Source organism: Notolepis coatsorum, assembly GCF_963971535.1.
Source record: "Notolepis coatsorum genome assembly, chromosome: 13".
NCBI classification, from domain to species: Eukaryota; Metazoa; Chordata; class Actinopteri; order Aulopiformes; family Paralepididae; genus Notolepis; species Notolepis coatsorum.
In genome coordinates, this window is record NC_140177.1 from 491566 (window position 1) to 513446 (window position 21881).

General features: G+C 45.8%; 1 protein-coding gene across 1 annotated transcript; it reads right to left on the reverse strand.

Annotated features, from left to right (window-relative positions):
* Window positions 1–498: 498 nt before the first annotated feature.
* Window positions 499–21054, reverse strand: zbtb22b (zinc finger and BTB domain containing 22b; the record flags this gene model as incomplete). The annotated part of the gene is made up of 6 exons (XM_084327042.1): window positions 20963–21054; window positions 18178–18390; window positions 16110–16401; window positions 14316–14713; window positions 7658–7942; window positions 499–1425 (listed from the first exon to the last, which is right to left on the reverse strand). The coding sequence occupies exons 2-6, from the start codon at window positions 18388–18390 to the stop codon at window positions 499–501; spliced, it is 2115 nt and encodes a 704-aa protein (XP_084183168.1). The 5' UTR covers window positions 20963–21054.
* Between the last annotated feature and the right edge of the window lie 827 nt (window positions 21055–21881).

Below are 21881 nucleotides of genomic sequence, written 5' to 3' on the forward strand. Positions count from 1 at the left end.
GGGGGGGGGGGGGGGGGGGGAAGCAACCGTCGTGATTGGGAGGATGAAGTAAAGGGGAGGAGTTTGAGATAGGTCCGTCACTCGGAAGAGACACTGGTCCCTCAGTTAGGCCACGTCATCCAGAGGTGAATGTTCTCTCAGGGGCTGAAATCACAGATGAGGTGTTTTCAGCGTCCAGCTCAGAACAGTTTCCCTGTAGACTCAGGGCGGGATCCACTAAGGATGGATTACGCGGTGGGAATTGCACCCTTAACCCATTTAGACCTAAAACGCCTGCTAATAATGCATTATATAGCCTGCATATACACACAAATGTGTTTCCCGGTTTCAATGGGTTATTAACTGCGCGGGGTTTGCACGCGGATTCTGCTCCGTCTTTGCGAGCTTTCCGTCGGAAAAAAGCCACGCAAACCCTTTGTGGATCCCGCCCTCAGTGTTTTCAGCCTCCAGCTCAGAACAGCTTCCCTGTAAACTCAGCTTCTGCTCCACACTTTGGTTTTAAGTCACGCCGCCGTCGTTAGTGACCTCACACACGTCCTCCTCGCACGCACCCCGACCCGCCCCCCCGAACATCCCGGCCCCCTGACCCCCGCCCTGACCCCCGACCCCCAGGAGCCCCGTGGAGGAAGCCGGGGTCAAAGCACCGGAGCCGTTACCGTGACCGCCGCCGTGATGCTGCTGGGGCGACAGGCCGGGATGATGCGGAGACAACACGGACATCAGGCCCCTCCCTGCAGCGCTGCCCTCGCCCGGCGAGAGGAGGAGGTGGGGGGAGGAGGAGGACATCAGATCCTCTCTCCTCCCTCCTCCCTCGCCCCCCTCCCCGCCCCCCGCCCCGCCGCGCCTCTCGCAGTGGGAGCGGTGCCTCATGAAGCTGTCGCGCCACATGAACTTCTTGCCGCAGCCGCCGCAGTCGTAGGGCTTCAGGCCCGTGTGCGTCTTCATGTGCTCCGTCAGGTGGTGCTTCATCTTGAACTTCTTGGCGCAGACGGGGCAGTGGAAGGGCCGCAGGTCCAGGTGCATGTTGATGTGTCGGTCCCGCATGCTCTTGTGGGTGAACGTCTTGCCGCAGTGGCACATGAACACTCTGCCGCCCGCCCCCCCGCCGCCGCCGCCCATCCCCCCGGCGCCGTCCATCCCGTCCGCGCCCAGGCCGCCCCCGCCCCCCGCCGCCCCATGCTCCAGGCCCCCGCCCGTCAGACCCAGGGGCGAAGGGTCCATGGACAGTCCCTGGCTGTAGAGCAGGATCTGGTTCCCCTGCATGTCCAGGGGGAAGAGGCGGGCCGAGGAGGACTGGGCCGGGCCCAGCAGGGACGACCCGGCCCGGTTAGAGCCGCTGCTGTCGTGGAGGTGATGGGCCAGAGTCTGGTCCATCAGGCTGCTCTCAAACTTGAGGTAGTCCTCTGAAGACTGGCAGTAGTCCACCTGGGCAGAGAGGTGGAGGGAAGACGGAAGATAACATGAGATATTCTTTATTGATCCGAGTCTCGACGACAAACGGTTCCAAATATAAATATATAAAGCTTAGATCTTTGAATAGGAGTACTTCTGGAAGTTGATGAAGGGTTACGTGCGATTATGTGTAATTCAGTCGACAATTGTGATTTCAAATTTCAGCTAGATTGGAGAGTCCACATACATTAGTGTGTACGTGGAGCGTGACTGTCAAAGAAATGGCCATAAATTGAGATAGAAATGACCAATTCCATTTATTAATTTATTAATAAGTCGTTTTATTTTATTTTGTATCTTTTCCCCCCTTTTTTCCCCGTTTTTCTCCCATCCCAATGTTAGTCGTTATGCCAATTCCCAATCCCCTTCCTGGTCGTTGCGCACTCTACCCCCTACCGTCGGTCTGGGAGGGCGGAGACTATCACATGCTTCCTCCGACACATGTGTACCCAGCCCACCGCTTCTTTTCACCTGGCAGCGCGGACTCTCACTGGGGGAGTGTAACGTGTGGAAGGATCGCACTACCTCCCCCAGATCCTTCCCTCGCTGTGCAGGCGCCCCGACCGAACTGTAGGAGTCGCCGACCAGGACCCATCCCACCGGCTTTCCCACCCGCTGACACTGCCAATTGTGCCAGTATGGACGGCCGACCAAGCCGGAGGTACCGCAGCTGGATTCGATCCCACTGTCTCTGCGGTGGTAGACATGCGCTTAGTCCGCTGCGCTACCCGGCCGCCCATAACAGTCGTTATTTTTACATCTATGTCCAAAACTGAGACCACTGTCGCAATTTACAAAAGGTGATGGTAAAACTAAAAATTCCTATGGACCGTTTAGAGTCAATGTTTACCCAAACCGTGCGGTGAATCTTTCCAAAAGGTAATAGCAACTGGAGTTGGAGCAAGCCGGTCGTTTTGACACCTTACATGTGTGTGTATGGTGCGAGAGCTCTGGGAGGAGTAGTGAAACAAAGATTGGCGTAATAATAAATAAATAATGTGGATTCTAAGAGTCAGGCCAGGTCACCACACTAATAAATAGGCCTGTCCCGACTAAGGATTTGTATAGTCGACTTGATTGGCCAAAACTTGCAGATAGTCTGAATACAAAAATATATATTTAAGCAATAATACACGAGAACCAGTGGGATATCAGAGTGTCAATATTCCTGATATTCCACTGGTTCGAGTGTATTATTGCTTTTATACAGCAAGTTGCACCGTCAGGACAAATATAGGATTAATACAGACAATTCTAGGGTCTTTTATATTGATTTCAGTGAACTTGGCGTAGAAAAATTGTTCCTAAAGATGTATCATTGCTATGGAATTTCAAATGGAGTAAGCTATCAACAAGCTTGGCAACGCAAACGAATGACGTATTATTCTAATTTATACAACAGGTAGGTCTGACCACCTATTTACCCAGGTGGAACGCTGTTTCAATGTACGACCTAGGACCATTATTTCTATTATTATTATAAAAATCAAGTGAGAATGTACCAAATAATGTAGTCAGTTCGTCCAAATAACGCTTGTTTGGAAATTTGCTCCAACGTTTTCGGAGATTGGGCCGCGGCTGTGACAGGACTTTGGTTGACGTATGCCCAGTTTAACAATGTGAGGTTTGATTGATTGATTGAAAACTTTATTAACAGATTGATATCTAATTTAACGTACCCGTTAACTATACGAGTGGATAGATAGAGGACGTGCCTACATCTAAGGGTAATAATAAAAACAGCATTATTAGACCGCAAACGAATGACGTATTAGTCTAATTTAACGTACCCGTTAACTAGTGGATATAGAGGACGGGCCTACACCTAACGGTAATAATAAAAACAGCATTATTAGACATGCCATACATCCTGAGGAAGTTGGCCAAACTCCACCTACCCGCACCTACCCCCTCCCGTGCTAGCGAACTTTTATCGCTGTACGATTGAGAGCATCCTCACCACCTGCATCTCAGTCTGGTACGGCAACTGCACCGTTAAGGACCGGAAATCACTGCAGAGGGTAGTGAAAATAGCCCAACGCATCACCAAGACCCCACACTCCCCCCCATCTCATCAATCTATGAGAAGCGGTGCTCACGGAGAGCACGGAACATCATCAAAGACGCTTCTCACCCCAAACATGGACTGTTCACCCGCCTGCGGGGTATTCGCTCTGGGGCACGCTAGCGCAGCCTCCCAGGCAGAACCAACAGGACCACGAATAGTTTCTTCCCCTCAGCTGTCAGACTTCTGAATCAAAACTCTATGTAGCCCACTGTATACCTGTGTATATAGTCATAGCTTATGTAGACTTTATTTTAATGATTATTTTTATAATTATTTTTTATTCTCACCATTGCACATTGTGCTAAACATTGCACTTTACTGTACAGTTTTATTTATGTGTCTTATATCGCTGGTTTGGATGTACACAATCTCGTTGCACTGTCTTGTACTGTGTAATGACAATAAAGTGAATCTAATCTAATCTAATTTAACAGTAATAATAAAAACAGAATTATTAGAGGGCGGCTACGTGGCGTAGTGGGCAAGGCGCTCGCCACGAAATCTGGAGACGCTGGGCTCGCCTGTTCGAGCCCAGCGCTCCACATTTGCTTTCAGTTTAGCTGGTCGTCCGTACTAATACACATTGGCCGTATTAGGGGGTGGGAAACTGATGGGGGGGGATCGGGCGTTGTGGACAGCGACTCCTACAGGTCGGTTGGTGCGCCTGCGCAGTGGAATCAGGAAGTGTCGGGGGCAGCGTGAGCCTCCCACACGTTACACCTCACCACTGAGAGATCGAGCTGCGCAGGTGAAAAGATGCGACTGCTGTTACCTCAAGTACCGGAGGGGACTTGTGCTATGTATGACTTAGTCCACATTGCAGCCGGCTTGTGGGAGGCAAGAAACAGCGTTCGTGACAGGGGAGGGTTGAATTGGATGATACGAAATTGGGATGGGAGAAAATATAGAAAATGGGAGAAAAAGTGGATCAAAAAAAAACAGCATTATTAGACATGCCAATCCATCGAAAGGAGCTAGACGCACTGCAGAAAAGCCTTCAACATCACCAAGTCACAGCCTGGACATTGAACTGGCCCAACTCCCGGAACTGTCCGAGGTGCTGATCCTCTATATCAACTTGTTTATAGTTAACGGATACTGTTGTGAAGGGCCAGATTAAAGCTGAGAATACGTTTTTATTGTTTTATATACCTTGTATATTATTTATATATATAAGCTATATCCCTTTAAGCCTGCGTTTGAATCCTGGTAATATTCACTTTCCTCATTGGATAATGCCCTTGACGTTCTCGGCGCCAGGCAACGCGCCCCTGAAGTCAGGTTCAAAGGCGAGTCTGGGCATGTTGGAACATGCCTGGTGCCGGCGAATTGATTCGAGACGAGAGCTGAGGCTTGGCACTAGAAAGCCACTTAAGTATATATATCGTGGAAGGCGCAGCAGCAGTAGTGTGATTCTAATGTAGTGTGAAGCAGTTAGTCTAAACAGAGTGTTGTGAACCTAACGTGCGAAGTGAATAGTAAAAGTGTCAGAGTTAATGCAGTAACGTCAAGTTCGACTTAGCTTAATGTGAAGTAAAGAGTCGTCATTTAGTGTGAATCGTGTTACAGCAGTTCGTTCGGTATGTAGCATTACAAGCAGTTCGTTCGTTTAGTAACTAGTGAAACATTAGCAAGTGTGCGTGGACTTAGTAATTAGTGCCAGTACACGAGGAGGGCCTAGTCGTGGAACTACTGGACATGTGCATATTGGAACCTACGGCGGCGATTGCAGAACCAGTATTGGTTGGATTATAGGGATTGTGGAACGTACTACCGTGGAGAAGAGCCTCGTTAATACCCACTGTCGTTTGGATTTAACCACCTTGAAGATCTTACCTCGGGCTAGCTTCGAGGACCGAAGCTAGCTGGCTATCGTCATTGCTATCGAGCAATTGGATTACAGCTATTGCTTTGCTGCTGAGCATTTGGATTATAAGGACTGGATTCCGTACGAGAACCCCCTTTCTTCAAGTGAACAGACTGAGTATCCGAACATTCTTCCTTCCTCCAGAGCTTACATCTCTGGGAGGATACCCCCTGTCTCCAGCGGTACCATCGTTTGCCCCTATAGTGCCATCCCACGCCAGGCGGCGTTTAGTCTAGTATCCCAGTTTAGGAATTATTCATTCCAACTGACTTTGCTACTGACTGACTTTATTCATATTCTTCGCCATACAAGCGCGACCCTTAATTCCCATTCTGTACAATTACTGCATAATAATAAATACTATCAATGATATTTCTTTGTCACCGTGCCGTCTTATTCTGAGTGTCTGCCATATTATAACTGTACTTTCTGGCAAGTAATAATAATAATTAGCAGTGGTTTAATCTATCACAATCTTTAATACAGTCAGGGTTTTGTAACCCCTCAGTTACAGATACATTAAATCAAATGTAACGTAGCTCCTCTTTCGATGGATTGACATGTCTAATAATGCTGTTTTTATTATTACCGTTAGATAGGCCAGTCATCTATTTCTATCCACTTGTTTATTGTTAACGGGTACGTTAAATCAAACGTAATATTGTCGGCGGAGTTGGTCATGTTGATAGTCGAGTTACCGTTTTGCAGTTAGTTACCGTTTGGCAGTTGAAACTTTCTACAACATTCTAAAGCCAGCGCAGTGGTATATTCATGGTGATTTAACCGTGAGTGCATCATGAATATACTCACGGCTTAGAACGCTCTCGACCAATCACAATGCGTGGTCGGACCTACCTGTTGTATAAATTATAATATTATTATTCTTTTTTTTTTATCATTCCATTTGGGCTGTGGGGGTGCTTAATGTCTAAAGGAGTCGACTGAAGGCTTCTTGTCCTCTGCGAAAGCATGCAATTGGTCCACTGATGGATACATCTTGATATTTGTCTAGTCTGTGTGTTCATTAGACGGGGAAATCCTCTTTCAGTGCCTCTGTGCCTGTTTTCTTAGACAGTTAGCCTCTGGTATGCGAGCCATTAGCGTTAGCCACGCTTCTAGCCCTCTTTGCTTTTGGAAAGAATGATATATAAAAATTTAAAAATATATAACTTTTTATTTTATTTTGTTTTTTTTGCTAAGAGGTTGGCAGTCGACTACGGCTCCTTTCGATCAGTTAGTCGACTATTCGACTAGTCGAGGTCAGCCCTACTAATAAATAACGTAGATTCTAAGAGTGAGGCTGGCTTCACCACACTAATAAATAACATAGATTCTAAGAGTGAGGCTGGCTTCACCACACTAATAAATAACAGACTCTAAGAGTGAGGCTGGCTTCACCACACTAATAAATAACATAGATTCTAAGAGTGAGGCTGGCTTCACCACACTAATAAATAACAGACTCTAAGAGTGAGGCTGGCTTCACCACACTAATAAATAACAGACTCTAAGAGTGAGGCTGGCTTCACCACACTAATAAATAACATAGATTCTAATAGTGAGGCTGGCTTCACCACACTAATAAATAACATAGATTATAAGAGTGAGGCTGGCTTCACCACACTAATAAATAACATAGATTCTAAGAGTGAGGCTGGCTTCACCACACTAATAAATAACAGACTCTAAGAGTGAGGCTGGCTTCACCACACTAATAAATAATATAGATTCTAAGAGTGAGGCTGGCTTCACCACACTAATAAATAATATAGATTCTAAGAGTGAGGCTGGCTTCACCACACTAATAAATAATATAGATTCTAAGAGTGAGGCTGGCTTCACCACACTAATAAATAATATAGACTCTAAGAGTGAGGCTGGCTTCACCACACTAATAAATAATATAGATTCTAAGAGTGAGGCTGGCTTCACCACACTAATAAATAACATAGACTCTAAGAGTGAGGCTGGCTTCACCACACTAATAAATAATATAGATTCTAAGAGTGAGGCTGGCTTCACCACACTAATAAATAATATAGATTCTAAGAGTGAGGCTGGCTTCACCACACTAATAAATAACATAGACTCTAAGAGTGAGGCTGGCTTCACCACACTAATAAATAACATAGACTCTAAGAGTGAGGCTGGCTTCACCACACTAATAAATAATATAGATTCTAAGAGTGAGGCTGGCTTCACCACACTAATAAATAACATAGACTCTAAGAGTGACCACACTAATTGCTAAATGAAAAGGGGTCTCGAACCTGCGTGTCCATGTGGGCGTCGGCCCGGGCCGCCAGGTCACCACTGGACAGGCTCCGGACGTTGGAGATGTTGAAGCTGCTCCGCGCCCGGATCATCTCCATCTGCTTGTGGTCCTCGTCCTCGTCCTCCTCCTCGTCCTCGTCCTCCTCGCCCCCCTCCTCCTCCCCTCCGGAGACCACGATGAGGTCGTCGTCCTGCGGCGGCTCCTCCGTCTTCACCACCACCCACTGCCGGCGCGGCACCATGCTGGGCTGGCTGTAGGCGGCCGGGCGCTTCTCCCCGTCCTGGTGGGGGGGGGGGCGGCAATAGTGTTAAATCTGTTTTTTAGTCAATGTGTTTTTATTAGTTTTTTTAGGCATTACAGTAGACAATACAGACGTAACAAACATACGCATATAAACAAAACAAAAACAAAACACCAAAATATCAAATAAAAAATAATAAAATAAAAAGTTCACAGAGCACTTCATGTTACAGAGTCGTTCCTATACAGTGTCCTTGTTTCAGGAGGTGAGAGACGTAGTCAACCGCTCCACATAAGAGATAAAGGGCTGCCGCACCACATCAAACTTTCCACTTGATCCCCGCAATGTATATTTGATCTTTTCCACTTTTAAATGATACATATAGTAACGTCACAAATCCACCTGCCGAATGAGGGAGGGCGATCGTTTTCCCAGTTCAGAAGAATGAGACGCCTTGCTAGGAGGGAGGAAGTAAGCAATACAGTTCAATTGTGCTTTTGGTAGATGTGAATCCTCAGAAAAGACACCAAAAAAATCCCAGTAAATGACATGGTTCAAGTACCCGACCTGCACGGTCTGAGTAGAGCTCAAATATGGAGGACCAGAAAGCTGCTAGGCCAGGACATGACCAAAATGTGTGATACAGACCGGCCGGGGCTTGTTTGGACAATAGTGTTAATTTTGTCAGCCATTTTAATTTTAGTCTTAGTCATGTGTCAAATGCTCCTTTTTCGTTTTCATCATATTTAGTCACCTTCGTTTATTTTGAGTTTAGTCAGTTTTAGTCAACTACAGGTCTGAGCATTTTAGTCTTAGTCAGTTTTAGTCTCGATTTTGTCTTTTTTGTTTTAGTCTAGATTTAGTCAGGGGGAAAAGCTTCGTTGACGATCATATTTACTAGTCATCATTTTCGTTGACAAAATTAACACTGGGCGTCATCAGCTTTCACTACTACACTGTAACCATAGAAACCACAACTACCTACCTTATACTAGTCCCATATAACACATGATAGCATGTACAATAGTGCTGTATATATTTAGTGTATATATATAAATTATATATATTATATCCATATCAGTTTGAAATAATATACCTGCATATAATCCTTCTATATACCTACTTATACACCTGCATATAACCCATATAACTCTGTATGATGGCATGTACAATAATGCTGTATATACTGTATATATATATATATATTTATTCTTACCATATATATATATATCCACATCTGTCTGTACATACCTGCATATAATCCTTTTTACATATCTGTAGATACTATATCTATATCTGTACATATCCCTTACCTACTCTTACTAGTTACGCTGCTGGCCAGTATGACTTACTACCAGTGTCTTTATTTATACCTGTATCACTGTACATATTAATACAACAACTCTGTACATACATCTGATTAGCACTATTACTCAGTAGTACTAATTTATATATTTTATATCCAGTTTAATCACCTGTATATTATTATTGCACTTTACTGTTACATTTGCACTCTGGTTGGATGCCAAACTTCCTCTTGTTGTGCTGTATGATGACAATACAATCGAAGCAAATCTATTATAGTCATTAATGGATACATTATCATATATTTGATATTAATACTTAAGTCATTCAGCGTTATTCAACAGATCAATATGAGAGGCGTTTCTTTTCGATAATAAACTGAGTGTTAAGACATTCTGCAGGGCCTCACCTGATAGGATGACACATTCTGCAGGGCCTGACCTGATAGGATGACACACATTCTGCAGGGCCTGACCTGATAGGATGAAACACATTCTGCAGGGCCTGACCTGATAGGATGACACACATTCTGCAGGGCCTCACCTGATAGGATGACACACATTCTGCAGGGCCTGACCTGATAGGATGAAACACATTCTGCAGGGCCTGACCTGATAGGATGACACACATTCTGCAGGGCCTCACCTGATAGGATGACACACATTCTGCAGGGCCTGACCTGATAGGATGACACACATTCTGCAGGGCCTGACCTGATAGGATGACACACATTCTGCAGGGCCTGACCTGATAGGATGACACACATTCTGCAGGGCCTGACCCGATAGCGTGTATCCTTTCGGCAACTGGCTTGTCCTTCCGCGCTCCCGTTTTGCGCTCTGATTGGCCAGGTCATGTGACATGTGAGCCCAATAGCGTGACGACCCATTTCCGCGTCGAACTGTCTAAACTATCTGGCGTTCTATCGCCATGCTCTAAGACAAACTCTAACCTTAACCAACTTCGAAAGAGTGCCTAAGCTTAACCGTGCAAAAACTTGCCGTCCCACGATTGGCGCACATGTCACATGACCTGGCCAATCAGAGTGCAAAACGGGAACGCGGAAGGACAAGGGGACAACGGGAACGCGGAAGGACAAGCCAGTTGCCGAAAGGATTCACGCGACCCGATAGGATGAAGGGCCTGACCGCGTGTATCGCTTCCGCAACGGAATTCGGTTTCCGGGTTCCTCTGATTGGCCGCGACCCCCACGTGACCCGCCCCCCTATCCACCGCTCTGGCTCTGCCGCTGCCGCGAGCGGCAGACAGAGCGAGCGGCCGCGGACTCGCTCGCTTCCTCAATTTATACGCATGGAAGTATTGACTGAATGAATGAATGAAAACTTTATTTAACAGATTGCAGAATAGGTACAATACAGTACGGCTCAATACACACAATTGTTAAGGGGATGCAGACCTGAGAAAGGCGTTCGTCTTGTTTCTATCCTTACATCCATCTCGAAAGTCATGGAAAAAATAGTATACGAACAGATCGAAAAGTACCTCGCGGAAAAAAATCTAATCTACGAATTCCAATCTGGCTTCAGAACATCCCACTCCACTGACACATGCCTTCTCTATTTGAACGACCACATCAAACAAGAGGTGGACGCGGGCAAATACTGCGGCATGGTCATGCTGGACCTACAAAAGGCCTTCGACACTGTCAATCACACCATTCTGATTGACAAGCTAAAAGCAATTGGTTTTGATAGTCTATCAGTGAGCTGGATACAATCCTACCTGGAGGGGAGAGAACAGATGGTGGAGGTAAATGGTACCCTATCCCCCCCCCTCACAGTGAGCTGTGGTGTTCCACAAGGAAGCATACTAGGACCGCTACTATTCCTAATTTATGCAAATGACATGTAGTCAGCTTGTGACTGCAACTTGTTCCTGTTTGCGGATGACTCAGCCCTGCTGGTCTCTGACAAGAACAGGTTGAAAAAGCCCTCAGCTCGGAACTAGGCAGAATCTGCATATGGCTCGCCGACAACAAACTATCATTACACATGGGCAAAACAGAGTCCATTCTCTTCGGTTCAAATAACAAACTCAGCAAGACCGACGGCTTCTCGGTTACAGTGGGTGACAATATTGTCACAAGGAAAGATGAAATTACCTACCTGGGTTCCATCCTAGAGGCTAATCTTTCCTGTGACAAAATGGCATCCAATGTAATAAAAAAAGTCAACCAACGAACTCGATTCTTGTACCGGATCTCCTCTCTGGTAAACAAGAATATCCTGAAGACTCTAGCAGGAGCACTCATTCAAGGGTACTATGACTATGCCTGCACCTCATGGTACCAAAGCACCTCAAAGGCACTAAAAAACAAATTACAAACATCTCAAAACAAGCTAGTCAGACTACTGCTTGACCTGACTCCTAGAACCCACCTCACCCCTGCCCACTTTGACAACCTAGGATGGCTTAGAGTAGATGACAGAGTACAGCAACTTGCAATGGGCCTGGTCTACAAGATACACTATGCGACCAAGGTGCCTATTCTTTAATCGGAGCCGAAGAGTGCTGCCGAGTGCTTCCGCGTTTTCCCTGATTGGCTGCGACGCGCCCCGCAGCAGCGGCAGAGCGGCAGAGCTTGCGGCATTATGTAGCCGTAATCCCCGCTGTTTTTCCATCAACGCTTAGCTCACCTGGTACGCCGCCGTGCTGTGGAGCCTGCGGTGCGGTTGGTCACAAGTTCGAATCACTTACATTTTTTTTTCTTTTCTTTTTTACGTTTATCATCTCTCGCTATAAACGTGCATTCTTTCGCTGGTTAAGTTTAGGCATTCTTTCGGAGTTGGTTAAGGTTAGGGTTAAGTTAAGGTTAGGGTTAGGGTTAAGGTTAGGCATTATTTCGGAGTTGGTTAAGGTTAGGGTTAAGTTAAGGTTAGGGTTAAGGTTAGGCATTATTTCGGAGTTGGTTAAGGTTAGGGTTAAGTTAAGGTTAGGGTTAAGGTTAGGCATTCTTTCGGAGTTGGTTAAGGTTAGGGTTAAGGTTAGGCATTATTTCGGAGTTGGTTAAGGTTAAGGTTTGTCGCAGAGAATGCCTGTCTGTCTTTCTTGACGTGGAGGATGCAGCCTATTTCCGCCCTGCCGCTCTCTCGCGCTGCCGCGGTCACATGGGCGTCATGGCCAATCAGAGAAACGCAACGCACTCTTCGGCTGGGATAAATATAGACGCGACCAAGGTACCCATGTACAAAATACTTCCCAAAGGTCAGTGAATACCACGATCACAACACCAGAGGGAGCTCCACAAATCATGTTAAACCCAGATTCGGCTCAAACAAGGGACTAAACACGTTTCGCAATTATGCCACATCAATGTGGAACGCCCTACCCAAAGCTGTAAAGGAATGTGAATCACTACCCACTTTCAAAAACACTCTCAAAAAACACCTACGGGAGACTGCAATTCGAAACTGGCCCCTACAAATGTCCTAACCTAGTTGTACAGTAAATGACCAAGTATGGCTTTGTCAGTATTCCAATGTACAGTGTACAATGTGTGTGTCCCCCAACCCCCCCCCCCCCCCCCCACCTCCAATGTACAGCCCCCACCCACCCACCCAACCTCCTCCAATGTACAGTTTCTACGTCAAATGTATATACACTCTTTTTCTGGACACTTTTGTATCACAAACAGTACTGTATTTGCAAATCTGATATGTCATAAATGTATAGATGTAGCAGTACTGTCTATCTGTATGTCATGTATGTCATATATGTTATGATAAATTTAAAATGGGGGACCCTGATGTAAACAAGACGAAAGTCTTTCTCTGGTCTGCATCCCCTTAACAATTGTATGTATTGAGCTGTACTGTACCCATTCTGCAATCTGTTAATAAACTTTTCAATCAATCAATCAATCCCCCATTTTCAATTCATATCGAACGACTACGCCATAACAAATCATTAAAAAAATATACCGTTAACTGGAATATGTTGTGCCTTTACACATATGTTGGATTATGTAATTGGTTTGTCATGACAAACAAATTAAAAAAATCGCGATTTACCCGCTGGCTACTACAACAACACAACACTCAGTGACTGCATGTAGTCAGAGCCAGAGCTCAGTTGGGGGTATTCATCAGACAAATCGGATGCGGGGATTCGGCTCCCATCAGGCGGGCAAGAACTGCGGGTTTTCAGCCTCTCCCCTCTCTCCTGGAGCTTAAGGGGGAGCTTAGTATTCCTGCCGCGGAGGAGCTGGCTACAACATCAACACACAGTGACTACATGCAGTCACTGTGTGTTGTAGTAGCCAGCGGGTAAATCGCGATTTTTTTATTTGTTTGTCATGACAAACCAATTACATAATCCAACATATGTGTAAAGGCACAACATATTCCAGTTAACGGTATATTTTTTTAATGATTTGTTACGGCGTAGTCGTTCTATATGAATTGAAAATGGGGGACCCTGATGTAAACAAGACGAACGTCTTTCTCTGGTCTGCATCCCTTAACAATTGTGTGTATTGAGCCGTACTGTATTGTACCCATTCTGAAATCTGTTAAATAAAGTTTTCATTCATTCATTCATTCATTCATTCATTCATTCAGTCAATACTTCCATGCGTATAAATTGAGGAAGCGAGCGAGTCCGCGGCCGCTCGCTCTGTCTGTCTGCCACGCGCGGCAGCGGCAGAGCCAGAGCGGTGGATAGGGGGGCGGGTCACGTGGGGGTCACGGCCAATCAGAGGAACCCGGAAACCGAATTCCGTTGCGGAAGCGATACACGCGGCCTGACCTGATAGGATGACACACATTCTGCAGGGCCTGACCCGATAGGATGAAACACATTCTGCAGGGCCTGACCCGATAGGATGAAACACATTCTGCAGGGCCTGACCTGATAGGATGACACACATTCTGCAGGGCCTGACCTGATAGGATGACACACATTCTGCAGGGCCTGACCTGATAGGATGAAACACATTCTGCAGGGCCTCACCTGATAGGATGACACACATTCTGCAGGGCCTGACCTGATAGGATGACACACATTCTGCAGGGCCTGACCTGATAGGATGAAACACATTCTGCAGGGCCTGACCTGATAGGATGAAACACATTCTGCAGGGCCTCACCTGATAGGATGAAACGCCAAAGCTGTCGCTGACCCCGGCCTCCAGCTCGGACGCCAAGTTCATCTTCTTCCTCCTTCCGCTCCCTCCTCCTCCTCCTCCTCCTCCTCCTCCTCGTCCTTTCCTCTGGTGGTACAGCACCTCCTCCTCCTCCTCATCCTCCTCCTCCTCTTCAATAAGGAAGGCCTCCTCCCCTCCGGACGGGGCGCAGTAGCTCGGGGTGTTATTGAGGCCTGTGTCGCCCGGAGCGCCGGAGGTCGTGGCTCCTCCCCCTCCGAAGCCACTGGCGTCTCGGGGGCTGAAGTAGTTGGTGCTGCTGGGGGACTGCTGGCTCTCGCTGGGGGCCGAGCGGCTGAGGGGCTGGGGGGCCACCTGACCACCACCACCACCCGCTGCAGGCCCTGGGGGGCACAGACACGTGTATGGTCATCATGCAGCACAAACAAGGCTACAAACATCACAAAACAAACTGGTCAGACTACTGCTTGACCTTACTCCTAAAAACCCACCTCACCCCTGCCCACTTTGACAACCTAAGATGGCTTAGAGTAGACGACAGATATATATATATATATTAGTGCTGTCAGGATTTTGTAATTAATTCATCTAATTAACACATCCACCGCCATAAACGGCGTACAACGTGTTTGAGGTCCATGCGAATTCTGCCAAACCACGGCGTACAACGGAAATTCGTCCGGCAGTCACATATCGTTGCGGGACTCTAGACACACATCCGTGTATATGGATCGCTGCCACAACTCAATAATCGATATGATTTGGGCGTTTATTGCGCCATACAAACCGGAAATGGATCTAGTCGATCAACGTCAAATAAGTGGGATCTTTTTCCTCCAGTCTCATCGGCGAACGGTAAGAGGACGCTGACGTCATTTTCAAGGCGATTGTACATTTCTTTATTTACAAACCAAATTATCAATAAATCAACCCATACTACATAAAGCATTTACTGACGATCACGGAATTATAAACGACCCCCCCCCCCCCCCCCCCGTTCATCCGCGCATGATGAGTCATAACGTTTAGGATCGTATACAGTTGGATTTTTTAATATAGCGTGTATCGCCAATAAACTGCAATAGATAATCCATATTATGCGTTTAGGCCTATAACTAGCGTTCTAGGAATTACTGCAGAAAACGATAAAAACATACTTATATTCTAGACGGTATTTTTGTATGAATCTATGAATGAAAAAGTATAACGTTCCTACATCCTGAACGATAGATAATCGATGTTGAATGAGCCATAGTAATGTCAATTTAGCAATACAATTTAAAAAGTAATAGCCCTGCAAAGAAGGTGAACATCTCCATAGGCTCAGAGTGGTGGGAGAGAGTGGCATGAGAGTGGCAAACTACGTGGCAGCCAATGTGTTAATCGCATTTTAATCGCATAACCATTTTAGGCCTGATATTCTATATTCTATAATCATATTTCAAATTGCATGTGACCGGATGGCAGAATTCAGTACTGTATCTACAAAACCTTCTGTTTAATCATCTTCCCTTTATTCATTTGCTTAGATTTTTCAGGTCTGGTAAATTTTAGCATGGTTTTAAAAAATAAAGTCTGTAAATGTTTATTCTACGTTCTTATGGAATGAATGAGATTAAAAAAAAATAAATAAAAAAAAGTTGTTTTAAAAATTTTGCGTTAATTTGAATAACGCAATAATTTGCTGTGTAATTAATTAATCTAATTAACGCGATAAACTGACAGCCCTAATATATATGCAGTAAATATTAATATATACAGCCCTATATATAGACGCACCGCCTCCCCCAGTGTTGTTGCTGCTGCTGCACCCAGGGTTGGCTCCTCCCCCAGCGCCGCCGGCCCCGCCCCCGCCCCCCTGGGCCCCGGCCCCCCGGCCCTCCTTCAGCAGCTCGGTGCACTTGTCCACGATGTGCCACATCTGCAGCACGCTGCCCACGGTCAGGTAGTTGACGATGTCGTCCCGCAGCATCCGCAGCTGGCCGGTGTAGGCGCAGCTCAGCACGCTCTCGAAGGCCAGCGGGTCCATCACGGCCGGGATGCAGACCGTGGACATGTTCTTTAAGAGTACCTGGGTGTATATGGGGGGGGGGGGGGGCAGAGGGGTGGGAGGGGGTTGTTAAGTCGTGACGTATCGACCTTCCGATAAACAGTTTTTCCGGGGCCGAGCTTCCTGCGTTGGCTGAGGTCTGGTCTGTTCAACACGCCTCAGTGCTGGGTCCCTTGTTGTTGTTTTAATAACAAACTGTTTGAGGTATGTACACTTACTGTATATTTTTACTCTATATTTTATATTAGAATGTAACATAGGAAATGTATATCCCGGCGGCTAAGTGGCACAGTGGGCAAGGCGCTCGCCACTAATGCAGGAGATGCTGGGTTCGAGCCCAGCTCTCGGCATTGCTACCAGCTTGGCTGGTCGTTCATACTAATACAATTGGCAGTGTTAGGGGGTGGGAAGCTGGTGGGTGGGGATCGGACGTTGTGGACAGCGACTCCTACAGGTCGGTTGGTGCGCCTGCGCAGCAGAATCAGGAAGCGACGGGGGCGGCGTGTCCCTCCCACGCAGACCCTCGCCGTTGAGAGATCGCGCTGTGCAGGTGAAAAGATGCGACGGCTGCCTCCTCGAGTACCGGAGGGGACGCGTGATGCAAGGCTTCGTCCACATTGCAGCGGGGCAGTGGGAGGCATGGCCTAACAGCGTTCGAGACAGGGGAGGGTAGAATTGGACGATACGAAATTGGGATGGGAGAAAAATAGAAAATGGGAGAAAAAGTAGAAAAAAATATTAAAAAAAGGAAATGTATATCCCGGACCGTATTTTATTCTTAGGCCTATTTCTATCCCTAGGGTTAGGGTTAGTTGTTTTTGTCAACACCAGAGGGAGCTCCACATATCATGTTAAACCCAGATTCGGCTCAAACAAGGGACTAAACACGTTTTGCAATTATGCCACATCAATGTGGAACGCCCCACCCACAGCTGTAAAGGAATGTGAATCACTACCCACTTTCAAAACCACTCTCAAAGAGCACCTACGGGAGACTGCAATTCGAAAACTGGCCCCTGTAAATGTCCTAACGCAACCCCCTCCAATGTACAGTAAATGTCCTATTAAACCCAATAATACACAAGACCCTCTTCTTAGGTTTAGTCGATAATCCAATGTACAGTTACCCCCCCCCACCCCGCCTACCCTATCCTGCTGTCTGAAGAGGTATGAGCTCCTAGTCCTCTCAAACAACTGGCAGCTGTACTTTTTTAATTCTCACACGTTCCACACAAGCTCTCGTCAGACGCACCAAGCTCCCGGTAGCCCCGCAAAAAGACTTTTCATAATCTTTTATATTATATAATCACCTGACAGCTGGGCATGTAGGAAAGAATTCTGAATGTAATAATTCTCCAGACTTTTTAATACCCCGCAGATACCCTGACACACACACACCTGGTCCCTGCCACAGTGCCACACACACCCCCTCCTAATGTACATTTCCCTCCCCCTCGTATGTATATATTTACTGTTAGGATCTCCGTTTAACAGTACTGTATATTTGCATATCTTGTATGTCACAAATATAACAGTACTGTATATCCGTATGTCATGTATATCATACATGTCACGATTAGATTAGATGATTAGATTAGATTTTTATATATACCTGTATCTTGTGTATGTCATATATGTTATGATGAATTGAAAATGGGGGACCCTGATGTAAACAAGACAAAAGACTTTCTCTGGTCTGTATCCCCTTAACAATTGTGTGTATTGAGTTGTACTGTACTGTATCCATTCTGCAATCTGTTAATTAAAGTTTTCAATCAATCAATCAATCACACACACCTGGTCGTGGAAGTAGGGCGAGGAGGCAGCCAGGACGCAGCGGTGGGCCTTGAACACCTGCCCCTGCACCTGGATGGAGAGGTCACAGAGCCGGCCCTCCTCCCTCTGCCTGTTCAGGCCGTCCAGCACGGAGGCCTGGGCGCTGGGGAAGCTCACCTGGACCACGCAGGGGTCAGAGCCCGAGCTGCTGCAGCCCGCGTCCAGAGACTGCATCTGGGCAGGACAGACGGACGGGAGAGAGTGTTAATCCAAGGAAACTCCTCTGTACATGTAGGACTTAAGACGGTTAGTTATACAGTATAAAAATACATCCAGTACAAATTCACTTTAACTATGAATTTCATATACGGTATATCTGGGCGTATGTGGGGGCGACAGTGGCTCGAGAGGTAGAGCAGTCGTCTACTCTAGATCTGCCAAAAGCCTTTGATACAGTTGATCATCACCTGCTTTTAAAAAGGTTATCTAGTATAATATAATATAATGCAGGACCTCTTTAGAGGTCTTTATTCGGCATGCAACGACATGGGACATGCAATGGGAGCGGCGCACACACACATAGGAATACACGTCACACACACACATGCATTGTCTTTTTTCTCAGTCGCCGATGCGCCAAGTGCTCCTGCCCGTCTTCGTCAAGGACGCGACATCGGTCTGTTGTGCATGTTTTTCCATTGGGTTTCTCTTATCGGGGGGGGAACCCTTGCAAGCACGGGGAGACATGCAAACAGAAAGGCCCGGGAGATACCCCACCTGGGTACCTGGTCCCCAAGCGGGAATCGAACCCTGGACCTTCTTGCTGCGAGGCGACAGTGTTAACCAATACAATTAAAAAAAAAAAAAAAAAAAAAAAAAAAAAAAAACTCTAACCCTAACTAACCTTACTGTCATGCACTTGTCCTAATAAACTAACCTACACTGTAACACGCAACACTTTGATGAACATTGTTACTCAGCTGATAGAGTTGTGCCCTTCCTGATGACTTGTCGTACAGAACTTGTAAGTCGCTTTGGATAAAAGCGTTCAGCTAAATGACTAAATGTAAATGTAACCACTACACCACCGTGCCGCCGTATTGGCATGGATAGTGGTGCATGTGAATGGTTTCAGTTTCAGGATTATCCATCTTTTAGACGTCAGTGTGTGAAATCTGCTCAATCTGAATTCTTGTCCATAACTAAAGGTGTGCCACAAGGTTCAGTGCTGGGTCCTTTTTACTATTTATATGAATGATATTGTTTCTTATTTGAATGACTGTCATGCCCATTTGTATGCGGACGATACTATTGTGTTCTGTATCGCTGACACTGTTCAGTTGGCCACTGAGAATTTGCAGCTTTCTTTTAATGTTGGTGCGGTGAGGTGGTTAACACTGTCGCCACACAGCAAGAAGGTCCTGGGTTCGATTCCCGCTTGGGGACCAGGTTGCCAGGTGGGGTATCTCCCGGGCCTTTCTGTGTGGAGTTAGCATGTTCTGCCCCGTGCTCGCAAGGGTTTCCACTCCAGAAAGAGATAAACCCAATGGACGCTTTTATCAATCTTAAATTAGTCATCAATGCTAGTAAAACTACATTTATGTTGTTCTCCAGAGCCAGAAATGTTGATTATGATAAAGTACATTGTAAGAGGTTCTAATATTGAGTCACTGAGTATGAATATCTTGGCTTGTGGCTCAACGAGAAATTTGCATTTATGTTCCATATGAATATTCTTGCTTCCAAGTTGCGACAGAAAATAGTCTTCCTGTACAGAAATAGATCCGGCTTTCCCATGATTAGTAGAAAGAGGATTGTTGAAGCTGTTTTCTTATACATTTTAGACCATGGTGATGTGATTCATAGGCACGCTGCGGCTTTAACTCTTAAACCACTGGACTTCGGAATGGATGTAACAGTACTGCATATCCATGTCGTGTACTGTATGTCATAAATGTTATGAATTGAAAATGGGGGACCCTGATGTAAACAAGACGAAAGTCTTTCTCTGGTCTGCATCCCCTTAACAATTGTGTGTATTGAGCCATACTGTATTGTACCCCATTCTGCAATCTGTTAATAAAATGTTCAATCAATCAACGTGTTTCAGGATGTTTGGCCAGAGGGATTCAACACTTTCCTCATACACACGTCATTAAAGATGGATTTGCAGAAAGCAGGGCAATGATCACCGTATGTTTCAGATGTTGGACGTGATTCATGTGAAGACCATGACGAGGTGTTGGAACTTAGATAAGAGATATAGGATTGATTGAAAACGTTATTACCAGTTTGCAGAATGGGTACAATACAGTACGGCTCAATACAATTGTTAAGGGGATGCAGACCAGAGAAAGACTTTAGTCTTGTTTACATCAGGGTCCCCCATTTTCAATTCATCATCATAACATACATAACATACAGATAGACAGTACTGCTACATCTATAAATGTATGAATGAATGAAAACTTTATTTAACAGATTGCAGAATGGGTACACGATGGATATCACCTTGACTGGCCACATCTCTAGACCTTGTGTGTAGACAGGAACAAACAAACCGAAAACACAGCACCACAAAAGACTATTATTATGAAATTGTATTTGAGCAGCTAGGTCTAACGTTACTCTGATCATAAACATGTCAGGCCGCTGCATTTCTCACCCTGACAACTTAGGAATCAATGTGACGAGACCTGCACCTTCATCCAGTTAGCAGAATGAAACATATGGCATATAGCAAGTCGAGCAAGCTAGGTTCGTTAGCCAGCCAGCTAACAATAAACAAGCTAGCGATTCAACTCACCGTTTAAAATCACGCTGCGCCTTAATGCAAATGTAGAGCTTCTGTACAATCTGAAGCTAAGTAGACACAGCAGTCCACCATGCCCCTAAAACTGGTGAGTTCTTCTTCCTAAAGACGCTGCTTCCCATCTTGTTCTGCAGACAGAGAGCCAGCGCCGCGTCGCCTTTAACAGGATCCCAGACAGACTGGGCCGACACAAAATCACCACATCTGTCTAGACTGCTGGTCCATTGCCATAGAAACGGTGTGATGATGAATCTATTGATACACAGGCGACACCATCAGAAACGGTGATGAATCTATTGATACAACACAGGCGACACTATCAGAAACGGTGTGATGAATCTATTGATACAACACAGGCGACACTATCAGAAACGGTGTGATGAATCTATTGATACACAGGCAACACTATCAGAAACGGTGTGATGAATCTATTGATACAACACAGGCGACACTATCAGAAACGGTGATGAATCTATTGATACAACACAGGCGACACTATCAGAAACGGTGTGATGAATCTATTGATACAACACAGGCGACACTATCAGAAACGGTGTGATGAATCTATTGATACACAGGCAACACTATCAGAAACGGTGATGAATCTATTGATACACAGGCGACACCATCAGAAACGGTGATGAATCTATTGATACAACACAGGCGACACTATCAGAAACGGTGTGATGAATCTATTGATACAACACAGGCGACACTATCAGAAACGGTGTGATGAATCTATTGATACACAGGCAACACTATCAGAAACGGTGTGATGAATCTATTGATACAACACAGGCGACACTATCAGAAACGGTGATGAATCTATTGATACAACACAGGCGACACTATCAGAAACGGTGTGATGAATCTATTGATACAACACAGGCGACACTATCAGAAACGGTGTGAT